General features: G+C 38.7%; 1 protein-coding gene across 3 annotated transcripts in view; it reads right to left on the reverse strand.

Moving 5' to 3' along the window:
- LOC145983915 (CAP-Gly domain-containing linker protein 4-like) overlaps positions 1 to 13,587 on the reverse strand; it is a 147,296-nt gene that overhangs the window by 83,694 nt on the left and 50,015 nt on the right. For all 3 annotated transcript variants that reach the window (XM_083117048.1, XM_083117049.1, XM_083117047.1), the window contains exons 3-4: positions 6,970 to 7,086; positions 5,143 to 5,275 (exon numbers count right to left, since the gene is read on the reverse strand). In XM_083117048.1, coding sequence (XP_082973174.1) covers positions 5,143 to 5,275; positions 6,970 to 7,086 — 250 coding nt within the window. The remainder of the gene's footprint in view (positions 1 to 5,142; positions 5,276 to 6,969; positions 7,087 to 13,587) is intronic.

Here is a 13,587-nt window from a genome sequence, read left to right on the forward strand (position 1 = left end):
ATATTTAGAAATACAATGAACCTCCTATCACTAGTTATAATTAAAGCACTACATTAAACAAGGGAGAAAAGATCAAAACATAAGAAATTAACATCAAATCCATCAAATGTTGCAAATTTTGTATGTTATAATTCCCCTAAAAAGTCAATTTTATTACGATTTGTATTCAAAGACTTCCAACATTTCTTCAAAAAAATTTAAGTATACAAAACCAAGAAAATTGCTTTTCAAAAGTTCTGCAAAATTTGCATTAAAAATAAAATTTATTAATTTCACAAAAATGCAAATCTAATATTTATTTCAAGTGAAGATATAAATATATACAGGGAGGTTATTTCAGTCATTCACCGCCAGCGTGACAGCCGTTCCGCGGACTCTTCATGCAACAGGTCCCGGCAAATTGCGTTCAGGAAGTCCGTAACAGAAACAGCTTGATTTGTAATGTTTCCACTTTTCACAATTACAGTTACAATTACAATTGAAATAAGCACGTACCTTGTCGCACGGATGCAGGAAAAGGTGTCCTCCCAAATACAAATATTTCCGGCACCTTATTTCTGACATCTAATCTTAGATTAGACATCCCTACTTTATCCTCAGTTGACAGAAAGGGAAGACAGCATCCCGGCGCATAAAGCAAACCAAAAGCGTAAAATGATATTTAAAAGTAATAATAATGATGATCACTAACCTCCTGTGTTATAAGAGATGTTGAAAATGACTTCCTTCAACAGCAATACAACACGTTTCTTAGGTTCAAGAGATCCTGTCTATCGTAATCCCTGACCACTTTTCTGCAAGAATTCGTTTTCACGTAATTATCGTACATAAAAACTCTATGTTCAAGACTATATTTGTTTAACGACATAAGTAATGAATGAATAACAATTAACACACAATAAAGCACTGGCCACGAGTAAGCACATTACAATAACACAGTATAAGCAACACGCGTACTGATAAATGAACAGAAGTGAACATGAATGTACACTGACGTCTGGTAGCAGACAGTGTTGCTAACCATTTTTCGGCAATGTCCCTACAGACGTAGTCAAAATGTCCCTACAACTGACCAAATGTCCCTACGCCAAGTAAAGTGACTAAAAAAAAACACCTCATGAGCATGCAAACAGAAGATAAAATATACACATTTACTTACCAAATCTTTCTGCTCGGTGCTTCCACAATTAATGAAGGAGCGAATTTACAATACAGGACCTCTCCCCGATTTTTTGTAATATTTCGCATACTCACTAATTGAGGCCTCCTAATCACGAATTTGAAGTTAAAATTTGGGGGGTCACGTGTAGAAATTGCAAAATAAGTGACATTGAGTGGTCCGCGATCGGCACGATTGCTTATTATTTACCGGAAGATTTTGTGTTTCCAATACTTAAAAAACGAAATATACATTCCTGATATTACTACGACCCCAAATTTTAACTATGTTTGCCTATCCTAACCTAACCTAACCGTACCTGAATGGTTCGTGGGGCTATCCGTCAATGGTTTGTTGGGCTACCCGTGCATGATTTTTTCGAGCCCAAATTTTAACTATGTTTGCCTAACCTAACTTAACCTAAACTTACCGAGAATGGTCAGTGGGGCTATTCCTGAATGGTTTTGCGGTAATTGTGATTACGAACCGATAAAAAATATTATTTTCGTAGCACTTTAACGGCAAACGTTCATCATCGAAGACGCCATTTTCGTATCCTGCAATTTTATGATTGATGTACTGTTGCCAAATTTACCTGTAATCAAATCAGTTCTTCTACATCGTGATTGTCGCTGTCACATGTAAGCACGTTCTTTGGGCAATATACTGAAATCCATAAGTTTATTAATTAGCCCACAGCCATCCTCCTGCACACTCCACCTAACAATCTGTACAACATTAACAACTTTTTTACTGTTCTCTTCCGCCATTCTTACATGATCCATGCTCTCCAAGTATGAAATCAACAGTGTGGCAACGCTGTAGACAGCGTAACTAATTTTAATTTGTTCATATCAACAAATATGGCTACCATACTTGTATACGGAGAATCATTGCGAGAATTGAAAAGCTTATTTTACAACTTCTACACGCTAATGAACATTTTTTCCCCCTCACCCCAACATGTTAACTTGAGATAAATAATCACGAATAATTATTTCGTGAGTATAAGACGTAGCATAGAAATTACAGAAGGGTCCGGTATTGTAAATTCTTGCCTTAATGAATAATAGGGGTGTGCTGGACAGAATTTTTTGGGTCGGGACGGGATCGGGACGGTAATTTTTTTAAATCCCGACATTCGGGACTGAAAAATTTGCAATTTCCCGACCAAGTCGGAAAATTTTCTGGACGGGAAATGTTCGAAATTTCCCGAAGCACTGGAAATCTCGAATTTTACAAGTCATTTTCACTTTAAGTGATTGTTTTTGCATTTCTAGAATAAAAACTTACAACTTTCGATAAGTTCCAGAAACTTACAAGGCAGAAAACGTCGAGAATTAACGACTTTTTAAAGTAAAGAATCCAGCACACCCCTAATGAATAACGTTGAGTCGTTTACTGTTGATTATGTTATTTGAAGTCATACATGCTGCTGCTGTGAAGAGATAGATGTTGGTTGGTGATGCTGTATTTCCTGCATTCTTTAACAATTTTGGTCCCATTTTATTTCCCTTTTTTGTTTTTGTATCACTTAACATTGAAAATATTCTTTCCGTTTCCGCGTTAGAATGCGGCAATGTTAGCACTATTTTCGCGAGAGTGGAAATGTTTTCAAAAAGGAACTTGCCTTGAAAGTTTTTGGTAACCGATAACATGTTCCAAAATTCTGATGGAGATCTGTTAGTTAGTTCTTTTTTCTCCTCCTCGCTAAAGTATCCAGATAAACTAATTCATAAAATGTAATTTACCAAGATTGAAAAAAGTACCTACGTTTTCCCTCATTTGGCAAAATCTGTCCCTACGTTCCTACGCGGGCGAAATTTAGTGAAAAGTCCCTATGCGTAGGGACATGTCCCTACGGTTGGCATCACTGCCGACACGTGCAGTATGAAGCACCCTCTCGCGGCTGACAACTCACCCAACCCCCGATAAGCTGCAGGCGCTGTCGCGACAACTGAGAATAAAGTAGCGATGACTAATCTAAGATTAGATGTCAGAAATAAGGTGCCAGAAATATTTGTATTTGGGAGGACACCTTTTCCTGCATCCGTGCGACAAGGTACGTGCTTATTTCAATTGTAATTGTAACTGTAATTGTGAAAAGTGGAAACATTACAAAACAAGCTGTTTCTGTTACGGACTTCCTGAACGCAATTTGCCGGGACCTGTTGCATGAAGAGTCCGCGGAACGGCCGTCATGCTGGCGGTGAACGACTGAAATAACCTCCCTGTATATGAATACTTTATTCTCTGTCCTGAATAATGCAGTCTAAAATCTGGGGTGATAAAAATGTGTTTCTTAATGGAAGTGTAATAAAATAGACCACACTTCATTATCTGCAATAAAGATACCTTTTAATGAATACCAGGTGTGCCGGTTTATAATTCTTCATTGATCTGAAAGGAAACAAGTGTATCTGGGGAGAAAGGTAACAAATGCTTTATTCAAAGTATGCACCATCGCTAGCTATAGATTGTGCCCATCTGTCCGTCAAATTGTGGATGCCCTTCCAGAAAAATCGTTCACATTTTGAGGTGATCCAGTCAGCAAGCCATTATTCGACATCTTCATAATTGTTGAAGTGTTGTGGAAAGTGAGTGAGACATCGATGAAAACAGGTGGTAATCCAAAGGAGCTAAGTCTGGTGAGTATGGCAGGTGGGGCAAGAATTCCCAGCCAGGTGCAGAAATGGTGTCTCTGACGCCTTTTGCAGCCTGTGATGATGCATTGTTGTGCTGCAAAATCACTTTTCTATGTCTTGTCACCCAATCTGGGTGCTTTTCGATCAATGCATGGTTCAAATTGATGAGTTGTTGATGGTAGCAAACGGCATTCACTGTTTCACCTGGTTTCAGAAGCTTATGGTACACCACAGCCTTCTGATCCCACCAAATGCACAGCATTGTCTTCCTTCCGAAGCAATTCAGTTTTGCGGTTGATGTTGAAGGTTGTCCTGGGTCAACCCATGACTCTTTACGTTTTGGATTCTTGAAGTAGATCCATTTTTCGTCCCCAGTCACTATCCGATGCAAGAAAGACTTTCTTTCATGCCGAGAAAGCAACACTTCACACACCGTTTTTCGCTTTTCCATTTGTCTGTCGTTCAGATGATGTGGGACCCATTTTCCTGCCTTCTGGATATTTCCCATGGCATGAAGACGATCAGATATGGTATGGCGACCAACATTTAACTTCTCTGCCAGTTGTTGTTGCGTTTGTGTATCGTCTTCGTCCAACAGTGCTTGCAATTTGGCGTCTTCGAATTTTTTCGGCTGGCCCAAGCGATCTTTGTCTTTCAAGTCAAAATCAACACTTTTGAATCGTCGAAACCAACGCGCACACACATCTTGCGTTAGGACAGGACCGTACGTTCCCACAAGGATACGATGGCTTTCACTCAAGTTTTTCTTTTGATTGAACAAGAAACGCAGTTTGAAGGTCAACATGTTTCCCACACAAACCCAATATCACGATCACTCGCACTCGGTTGCACATCTACGGCATTTTGACAGGTACTGTCCTGGCAACACACTGACGTAACAGTTGAGATTGTGCACCAACCCGTGCTTCCAGCGCTATCTGGCGACGAAATTAAGAATTATTAACCGGCACACCTGGTAGAACCCAAAAATGTACAACATTTGTGTGATATTTACATACTTTTCTTGTCCCACTAATTCTATATGTTTTTGTGTATGCATATGGGAAGTCATAACAAAATATTTTTTAAACCTATCTTCTCAATCTTGAAAATAAACATGGAAATGAATGAATGATTGCAAAAAAAAAATCATTCAATAACACATGCCTTGGATCTCTACCTTCAGCGCAAACATGGGCAAAACAGGGGTAGGCGACACTTTCCACAAGTTTTGTAAGTGAAATCACATACAAAAAATGTAAGTAATGGTAAGTAATGGCAAGATCAAATATGGATGAATCATGAGCTATGATAGTGTAAATGTAACGAATTTCATACCTTTGCTCTTTTCCAACAGTAGCCTTAGTACTGGTGAAACATCAAAGTAGGCTGCATAATGCAAGGCTGTCATGTGGGTCCACCTACATCTTGTATGAATATCAGCACCTCTTTCAAGCATCATTTGGACCACCTACAAGGGACAAGAATAATCACAATGGAGTCTACTTCTGCATAACAATAATTGCTTGGAAAAATGTGACATTGTTCAGTTTAAAAGAGAAATAACTATACACTGCCAACTGATGATAAAAGATACCAGATATCCAAGAATGACTATTAAACTTCTTCTTACCCCAATATTGCACTTTATGTACATCTAGAGATTAATTTGTTGGCAATTGGCAGCTACATATATGTCATATCAGTTCACTGGTAAAACTTACATCCATTAAAATAACATTTGTTGCATTATTTTGTATTATGGAAAAACCTCAGGTAGAACATTGATGAACTTACATCTAAATACAGATGGTAGATAATCCTTTCAATTTGTGATTACTTTAATGTTAAAAAAGAAGAATGAATAAAACAAGACAGTCATAAATTTTTAATGCAAATGGCATTCAGTTTCCAAATACTGTTGCTCTCAATATTTGACAATATTAAAGGTATCTGAGAATAATAATTTGAATTTCGTTGCTGATATCATACTCAGGGAGTTGTTACAGAAACAAGCTCCATTTGTAGGAAAATGAATCCAGTACATGCCAATAGTAGTAGCGAAACAAATGGTAATATGATAGTTAATGTTACAAGGAGCGTAATTTTGAATTTGAAATTAAATCTTTTGGGTGCGTCAGCACTTAACCTCTTAACTGGATAATTTCCTTGTCGAAAGCCCAATCTGCCTGGGAATTTTTGTTGATAAATTGATGAATTTCGTAAACCAATATTTGAGTTAATATTTCTGTGCTCCATGGCATACCATTTAGGTATTGTTTATTCTTTTATTGGTCCTTCTTGTACTTTTTACAATATGCGAGATTTACAACTACAATATATCTCGGATTTCCTCAGCAGGAAAAACACACCGTCGCTTCCGATTTGCCTGAGCCATTATTGCATACGCGATAGAACTGAACGTCGGGCTGTGTTCGTTGCTTCCCGCTAACTCTAACGGTTACAACAGTCTGGAAGTCAGAGCCATCTGGTGAAACAAAGAAGAAAGTAATTGTACGAAGTATCTCATCATACACAACAGATATCAGCAGTAAGAACATGAGAACGTAGTATCCCGTCATGCCCATTATAAATCAGTAGAGCCAGAACAGAGTATTACGTCATACCCAGTTAAGAGGTTAAAGGCAATTTTGCTGTTATCCAAAACATGTATAAGAAAACAATTGTGTCATAACTTGATTTTTTTTTAAATTTGAATTTAAAATGTTGGGTGTGTCAGCACTTGGGCTATTTTGCACCTGACACATTATACGGGGTCCAGCCACTTTCCAGAACTAAAATATCATAACTGCAGTGTTGCGTTACTAAAATATTAAAATATCCCGACTTTCGTTAAAAGCTGAGGCTGTAAAGGGGCACTCAAAACACACGAGGACAAAAAAAAACAGGATAACACACACAAAATTATACTGGCCATAGTGCCAGTCACCAGAGCCTCGTTCATCTGCAAAATGCAGTCCAGGGTGTATTATGTGGAAGTGAGGTTGACTTTTGGGTGCCTACGTGGAAGGTCACCCCTTACACCCCAAGGAGGGTAATCAAATGGAACGTTACAGAGGAATGTAATGCAATAAACATGGCCATTTATAATAAGAAATTAAGTATTTGTTGGGCATTCTTCATTTTATGCTTTACAGCCAGTACCTTGGAAGCATTTTCAACATCACCAACTCCACTGGCTCCAGCTTTGCATGCATACTGCAGTAGTGTCATGTCAGTCAGGCTATCTCTGTCATCCACATGAGCTCCTCTTCTAAGAATCTAAAATGAAAGTTAGTAAATATTAAAGAGCAGTCACGAGAGGTGCAAATTAATACAATGTTTTCAGACACAACTGCATTATGAAATATGCTTTAATTACCACATTGGTTTGAAAATAAGCCACACCCTAAAAATTCAAAGAAGGGAAAAAAATAAAAAAGACAATACCTTCAAGTTCAAGGGGGGAAGGGGAGGAAAAAATTCAATAATCACGGATTGAGGGAAGAAAAATTACAGGTAACAATCTTACTCTACAGTGTCAGGCAGCAAGAGCTCATCTGTCAGCATTTAGACCCATAGCTGTACACTGACTTTGGCACTGGATGCATCAGTGCATCAGTATACATATAAGTTGGTGTCCAGTTTGCAAGTGTTTGTGAAGTGCTAACAAGTGTTTTAGATTGTCTTGTTTTACTTTACCATTACTGGTGCTATTCTGCAGTCTAATAATGCCATGCTATACGTGCAATTTAAAACAATGGATTTTTATGTATGACTCTTACGTCATAACAAATTCTTGTTGTGAAGGAAGATAGAAGGTGTTTTGCAGCAGAATTCCCAGAGGTTCCTGTTTCCACCCATTTCTAAATTTTGTGCAGTTATTGAGTAGTAGTGTATGTGACATGTAATTTATTGAAAAGAATTAAAAGACCTGTTTTTGAAAAAATGGCTGCCAAAGTTTTCTTTATAGCACCTTCATCTTTATCTTTTTTACCCTGATATAGGCACGCAATATCTCATGTGAAATAGCCCTACAAAACCCTTCCAACTCTGTCTGAATCACTTCCATAGGTGATCTGGTTGTCGAAATATTGCAAATTTAAAAGTAACACGATGTTGAAAAAGATGGTCAAAATCGAACATTTTGCACCCCTATAGGTGGGTTTCATGTGACGTCAGGATTCACACCTCCGCTTGTTTGTTGTCTGCAAGGAAATACCCACCACGTAACATTCATTACACCTGCACCAACTGTGTGTTTGTTAGTACTGTGTAAAATGTCAGTAACATTTCATATTCCATCTTGAAAAAGTGGTAATTTTTCGTATGTTTAAACTCTTTGTGCAGTAGACAGAAAAAGATATGGAGAAAAAGCGAAGTTTTGCAGTGTATATCCATCTGAACTGGTCGATAAGGAAATGAAAAGGAGCCTAAAATCTTTGGCCAACGGTAGTTCACGTGTGTTTATTTACTTGACCCACCTACTTGGAATCAATTAGTTTTCCTATTTATTAGTGGTTAGGATTCTGCTTAAAACATTTACATCCAGTACAGATTAACTGTAAATTCCAAGGCTCCGCCATTATCATCTCAGTGTTCTTTTAAGGTTTTTTCAAGCGCTGTATTATAATGTCGAGGTGCTCGAAAACAGTAAATTCACTCCTTGCTTTGACAATTTGGGATATACTGGCCTCCTTGGCAGATTGGTTAGCACAGCACGCTATGTCCTGGGTCCCCAGCCTGAGCATGGGTGTTCTTTGTGAGATTTGCTGTATCAGTTTCAACATATCATCACTCAGCTTCGTCTTCACAATTAGCCAAAACTGGCATAAAAGCAATGTAAAATAAACCAAATCAATTAATCAATTTGGGATACTTTGAAAGCCATTTTTTTTCTGCAAAGCCTACTGCCGGCACCTTTTCTTGTGGATTGAATAACAATTAATAACAGTTTGTGTTAACGAACAAAATATAATAAATAATCATGTACAAACATACAATTATCAAGATGAATTAAACTTTGAATATTATCATTTTTATCATCAAACTTATCGGAAGTATCAAAAAACAAGAAAACACTACTTGCAAGTATGATTAAACACATCAATTTGATCCATTTGTACTAAAAGTCACAGAGAAAGGTGGCATATGCACTTACTGGAGAGGAAATGTTCACTGCACACTCTGTAATGTTTGCTTTGTTCATTAATGTTGGCATGATTTACTTTCGTCAACCAGACGACATAGTATCTTCTGATCAACAATTATCGAGTCCCATGCTGTGAAGCACACCTTCTGTTCTTTCTCGGAAAATTCAAGGATAAATGTGAGTTCCTGTTAAACAACCAAATACTGCACAATGTACCAACATAAACAAGGTTGAAATCTCCCACCCACCTGCTTGAATTCCGTATGTTTACAAGAACCGGCTGCTCGATCCCACAATGCAACTGTTTGTTGTAATGTAGGTGAAACACACCTATAATTTCGGAAATATAAAAGACATGAATCTACGAGAGTTACAGCAAAAGTCATGGCAACTATTTTCTTCAACGATAATGCGGGTCAGGCAAGAAATTGTAAAATATACAATTAGGTCATGATATATGAGGACATATCAAAAAGTTTCGAGACTAGTTCTGTAACGCGTCAACAGATGGCAATGCAAGGCTGCATGCACAGGCACAGGGAGCACCAACCATTCATAAGTCAGTGTGCCAAGAGACATCGTCCTCTGTACATCATGAGCTGGTGCTCTTCTGACCACGTGCGTTACCACGTCTGCGATTTCATTATGGACAGCAAGTTAGAATAAGGAGCAAACGTGAAATTCTGTGTGAAACTAGGCAAATCCGCCACAAAGAGACGCTTGGCATGATTCGGCAAGTGTATGGCGATGCTGCAATGAGTCGTACGAGGTGTTTTGAGTGGCATGCGTGCTTCAAGAGTGGAAGAACTGGAAGACGACGAGAGATTAGGATGAGCACAACACCCGAAAATGTCGAAACCATTCTGCAACTTGTGCATGAGGATCATCGGAGAACAATCCACAACATTGCTGCCATTGTCGGTGTGTCATACGGAACAGTGCAGGCATTCCTCACATGTGATTTGAACATGTGCCGTGTTGCTGCCAAGTTCGTCCCCAGGCTGCAGACCCAGGAGCAGAAGGAACACGGCGTCCAAGTCTGCCAAGAACTCCATCAGCACGCCGTCTTCCAGTGATGTTCTTCCACTCTTGAAGCATGCATGTCTCTGTGGCAGATCTGCCCAGTTTCACACAGAATTTCACGTTTTCTCTGTTCTAACTTGCTGTCCATGATGAAATCGCAGAAGTGGTAACGCATGTGGTCAGAAGAGCACCAGCTGCACAGCTCACGATATACACAGGATGATGTCTCTTGGCACACTGACATATGAAGGTTGGTGCTCCCTGTACGTGCAGCCTTGCACTGCCATCTGTTGGCATGTTACAGAACTAGTCTCAAAACTTTTTGATACATCCTCGTATGATAATAGGAAAGCGGGAGTTAAAACATACAGGAAGGGAGGGAGAAGCATCTTAGGAATTGCAAGGAATGCTAACAAGGAAAAAGAAAACAGAGAAGAGGAAGAGGAAGGGATTATCTACGAAGTGAAATGTAAAGAATGTCAGAGTGTGTACATAGGAGAAACGAAAAACAGGCTGAAAGACAGGTTGAAACAACATAGGGATGATGTACGACTTAAGAGAGAGAGAAATGCAATATTTAAACACACGAGAGAAACAGGACATGACATAGAGTGGGATGAGGCTAAGCAGATAGGAAGGGAGAAGAGAATGCTAGTGAGAAAATGGAAGGAAGCCAAGGAAATAGAGAAGAAAGGTGAAGAAGACACAATGAACTGGAATGGGGGACTGAAGTTAAACAAAGAATGGAAGAAGATGTTGGAAAGAGTGGAAAGGACAAGAGAGAAAGAGGAAAGGAGAAGGAAGAAAAATGAAGGGAAAAGAGTGTGAGATTAAAAGCCCAACCACATTCTATATGGAAGTAATTGTGTTTAGCCTTTTAGGTGAAAGTGAAGTTGGCAAAGTGAAAGTCATCTGCTAGAAACAAACAACTTTCTAAATAGTCTGGAGGGAGTAATGTTTGTGTATATATAATGGTCTTTTATGGTATCTGGTTACTTTTGTACTTGATACAGAGTCTGAAGAAGACCTTGCTAGAAGGTTGAAACGTTACGTTAGTTTATGTTTTTTTATAAAATAAATTACTGCCTTGGTCAGCATATTTTAGTTTTTCGTATGATAATGTTTAATGTATGAATTTTGAACAACATAGAGATCTGTATCAGGATAGAGAAAAAGACTAAATTAGAAACATCAATTGTTCGTTACTAATGTGTTTTTTCTTTTAATTACAAAATGTAAATCACATACACATACCTGTACATATGGGATCTACAGTCCTTTGAAGCAGTTTCCCAAAGAATCGAACACATACTGCCAACGATATGGAAGGTGGCAAATACCTTCAGCCTCACCATGAGAGAGTCTTCTGATCCCATGTCTCATTGCTGTGGCAATGTCTTCACGTGTCCGAAAGCATATCCCATGCAATGGCTCCTTCAATTTTGATATGAGGTCGAAATCACAAGGAGAAAGGTCAGGAAATAGGGTGGATGTGGGTGCTGTTCATGCCAGGTCACATTCATCCTCCACGACTGTTAAACATGCAATGACTTCCCACTTCCCTCAGTTCAATGTCTTGGCAGACAATGCCATCTAGTAGTGTCACAATACATTGCATGTGACGGGGGTCTCCACGGTATATTTTAAAATTTCTTGCCTGACCTGTATTATTGTGGAAAAAATGGTTGCCATGACTTTTGCTCTAACCCTCGTATAAATTTGAATATTTTCCAACCTCAGGAGGCTCTTCCACTATGACAAATTTTCAAATGAATCAAATATGTGAAGGTGAAATGTGCCTCTTCGTTGGTTGATTTCACCTCGAATAACTCATTATTTAAAAATGAGAAATAAGCATAATTTTTAAACAGCATATGTTATAATGAAATGTCATAAAAGCCAAGGCCACAAATATAAGTCACACCTTAATTTTTCACATTTGAAATTTGGGATAAAAAGTGTAGCTTATTTTTGGGCCAATATGGTATAACTATGAGGGCAAGTAATGCAAATAAAAACTATTCCATATATGGGAGAAATTATGATCAATTGGGATCATAATTTCACACACATACATAAGTTCCATACAACAATATATCTTGATGAAAATTACATACACACATGTGAAAAAGGAAAGGAGAGGCACCAGAAGCATGGGTGGAAACAGTAAACATTTATTCCAGGTAACCTAGCTGCTCATTATAGATTAATTAATTTGGTTTACTTTACTTAGCTTTTTAGCCAATTTTGGCTAATTGCGAATATGGGGATGAGTGATGATATGATTAAATTGATAAATGGACACACACATACAGTCATGCCGATGCCAGGATTCAAACCCAGGACACCTGGAGTCATAGCACTATGTGCTACCCACTCCATCACAAAGGCCGACAACTGCTCAGTATCAATTTGAATGGTGGGATTAACCACTTCCTTGCAGCAACATTGAACAAAAGTGCTTTCAAAAAGAAATCATCTATAGATAGATGCAATCACAAATTTATTTATCATCGAAAATAATAACTATAAAAAGACTTGCCACATAATGAAGCTAAGCAAAGCAATCTATAAGGAGAGACTGTCAGAAATTGCAAAACACGAGGAAACACTCATTAAAAAAAGAAAGAAAAATATTCAAGAACCGACAAAGCATTAACAATGGATTGTTTGCCCATGTAGACTAATAAAAGCACAAAAAAGAGGTGTCTATAAAAATGACTTGACCCAAATATAACAACCGTCAACTTTGAAATAATGCCTATATATGTATGCTCATCCAAAAAGGACCACTTTTCGAGCGTCTATATATAGATTCACTGTGGGTAATGGGCTAAGCTATTTATTTTCTCAGAATTAAATACATTAACTATGAAATTAATTACATTCTGTAAACAAGGTGCTCCTCTTGACCAAATTGGTCTGCTCCAATGAGCATAAAATCCTCTAATGTTACATTTTTTTCCATTCACATATACAACCTTAGTGACAATGAAGTTCGACCAGTCACAAATATAGGAGTGCGTTGTGAAAGAAGGAGAACACATGCATATGCTGAACATATTTTATTCAGCAGGCTACATGGAACAAAGGAAAATATAAATTTCCGCTGCAACGCAGCAATGTATGGTGTCCAAACAAAATAAAACATTTTCGTCCATCTACACGTGACATTGAAGTTCGACCACTGTTAGAGAGGATCCTGTTTACCATGGTGTGATGCCGCCCCGTCGGCGAATAACTGTGGCAATGCGTCGGGGCATGCTGCGGACGAGTCGTTCAAGGTATTCCACATCGATGCGGTGCCATTCCTCCTGCAGGCAGGCAATAAGAGCAGCCACTGTTGTGGGTCCCCTCTGTTGTACACGTCGCTTAAGAACACACCACACATTCTCAATGGGCGAGAGGTTGGGACTCGATGGTGGCCATGGCAGAGTTCGCACGTGATGGCGAGTCAACCATTCTCTTGTCAACCGCGCTGTATGAGGCCTGGCATTGTCGTGTTGAAAGATGAGACGCCGCCTGTGGAACAGGTGCCTTCGCACTGTGGGAAGATGCCACTCCAGTATGCGTGTATAGGCGTGTGCATTCACAATGCCCTCACAGAT

This window comes from Lepisma saccharinum, chromosome 2 (genome assembly GCF_977018435.1).
Source record: "Lepisma saccharinum chromosome 2, izLepSacc3.1, whole genome shotgun sequence".
In the NCBI taxonomy this organism is placed as follows: Eukaryota; Metazoa; Arthropoda; class Insecta; order Zygentoma; family Lepismatidae; genus Lepisma; species Lepisma saccharinum.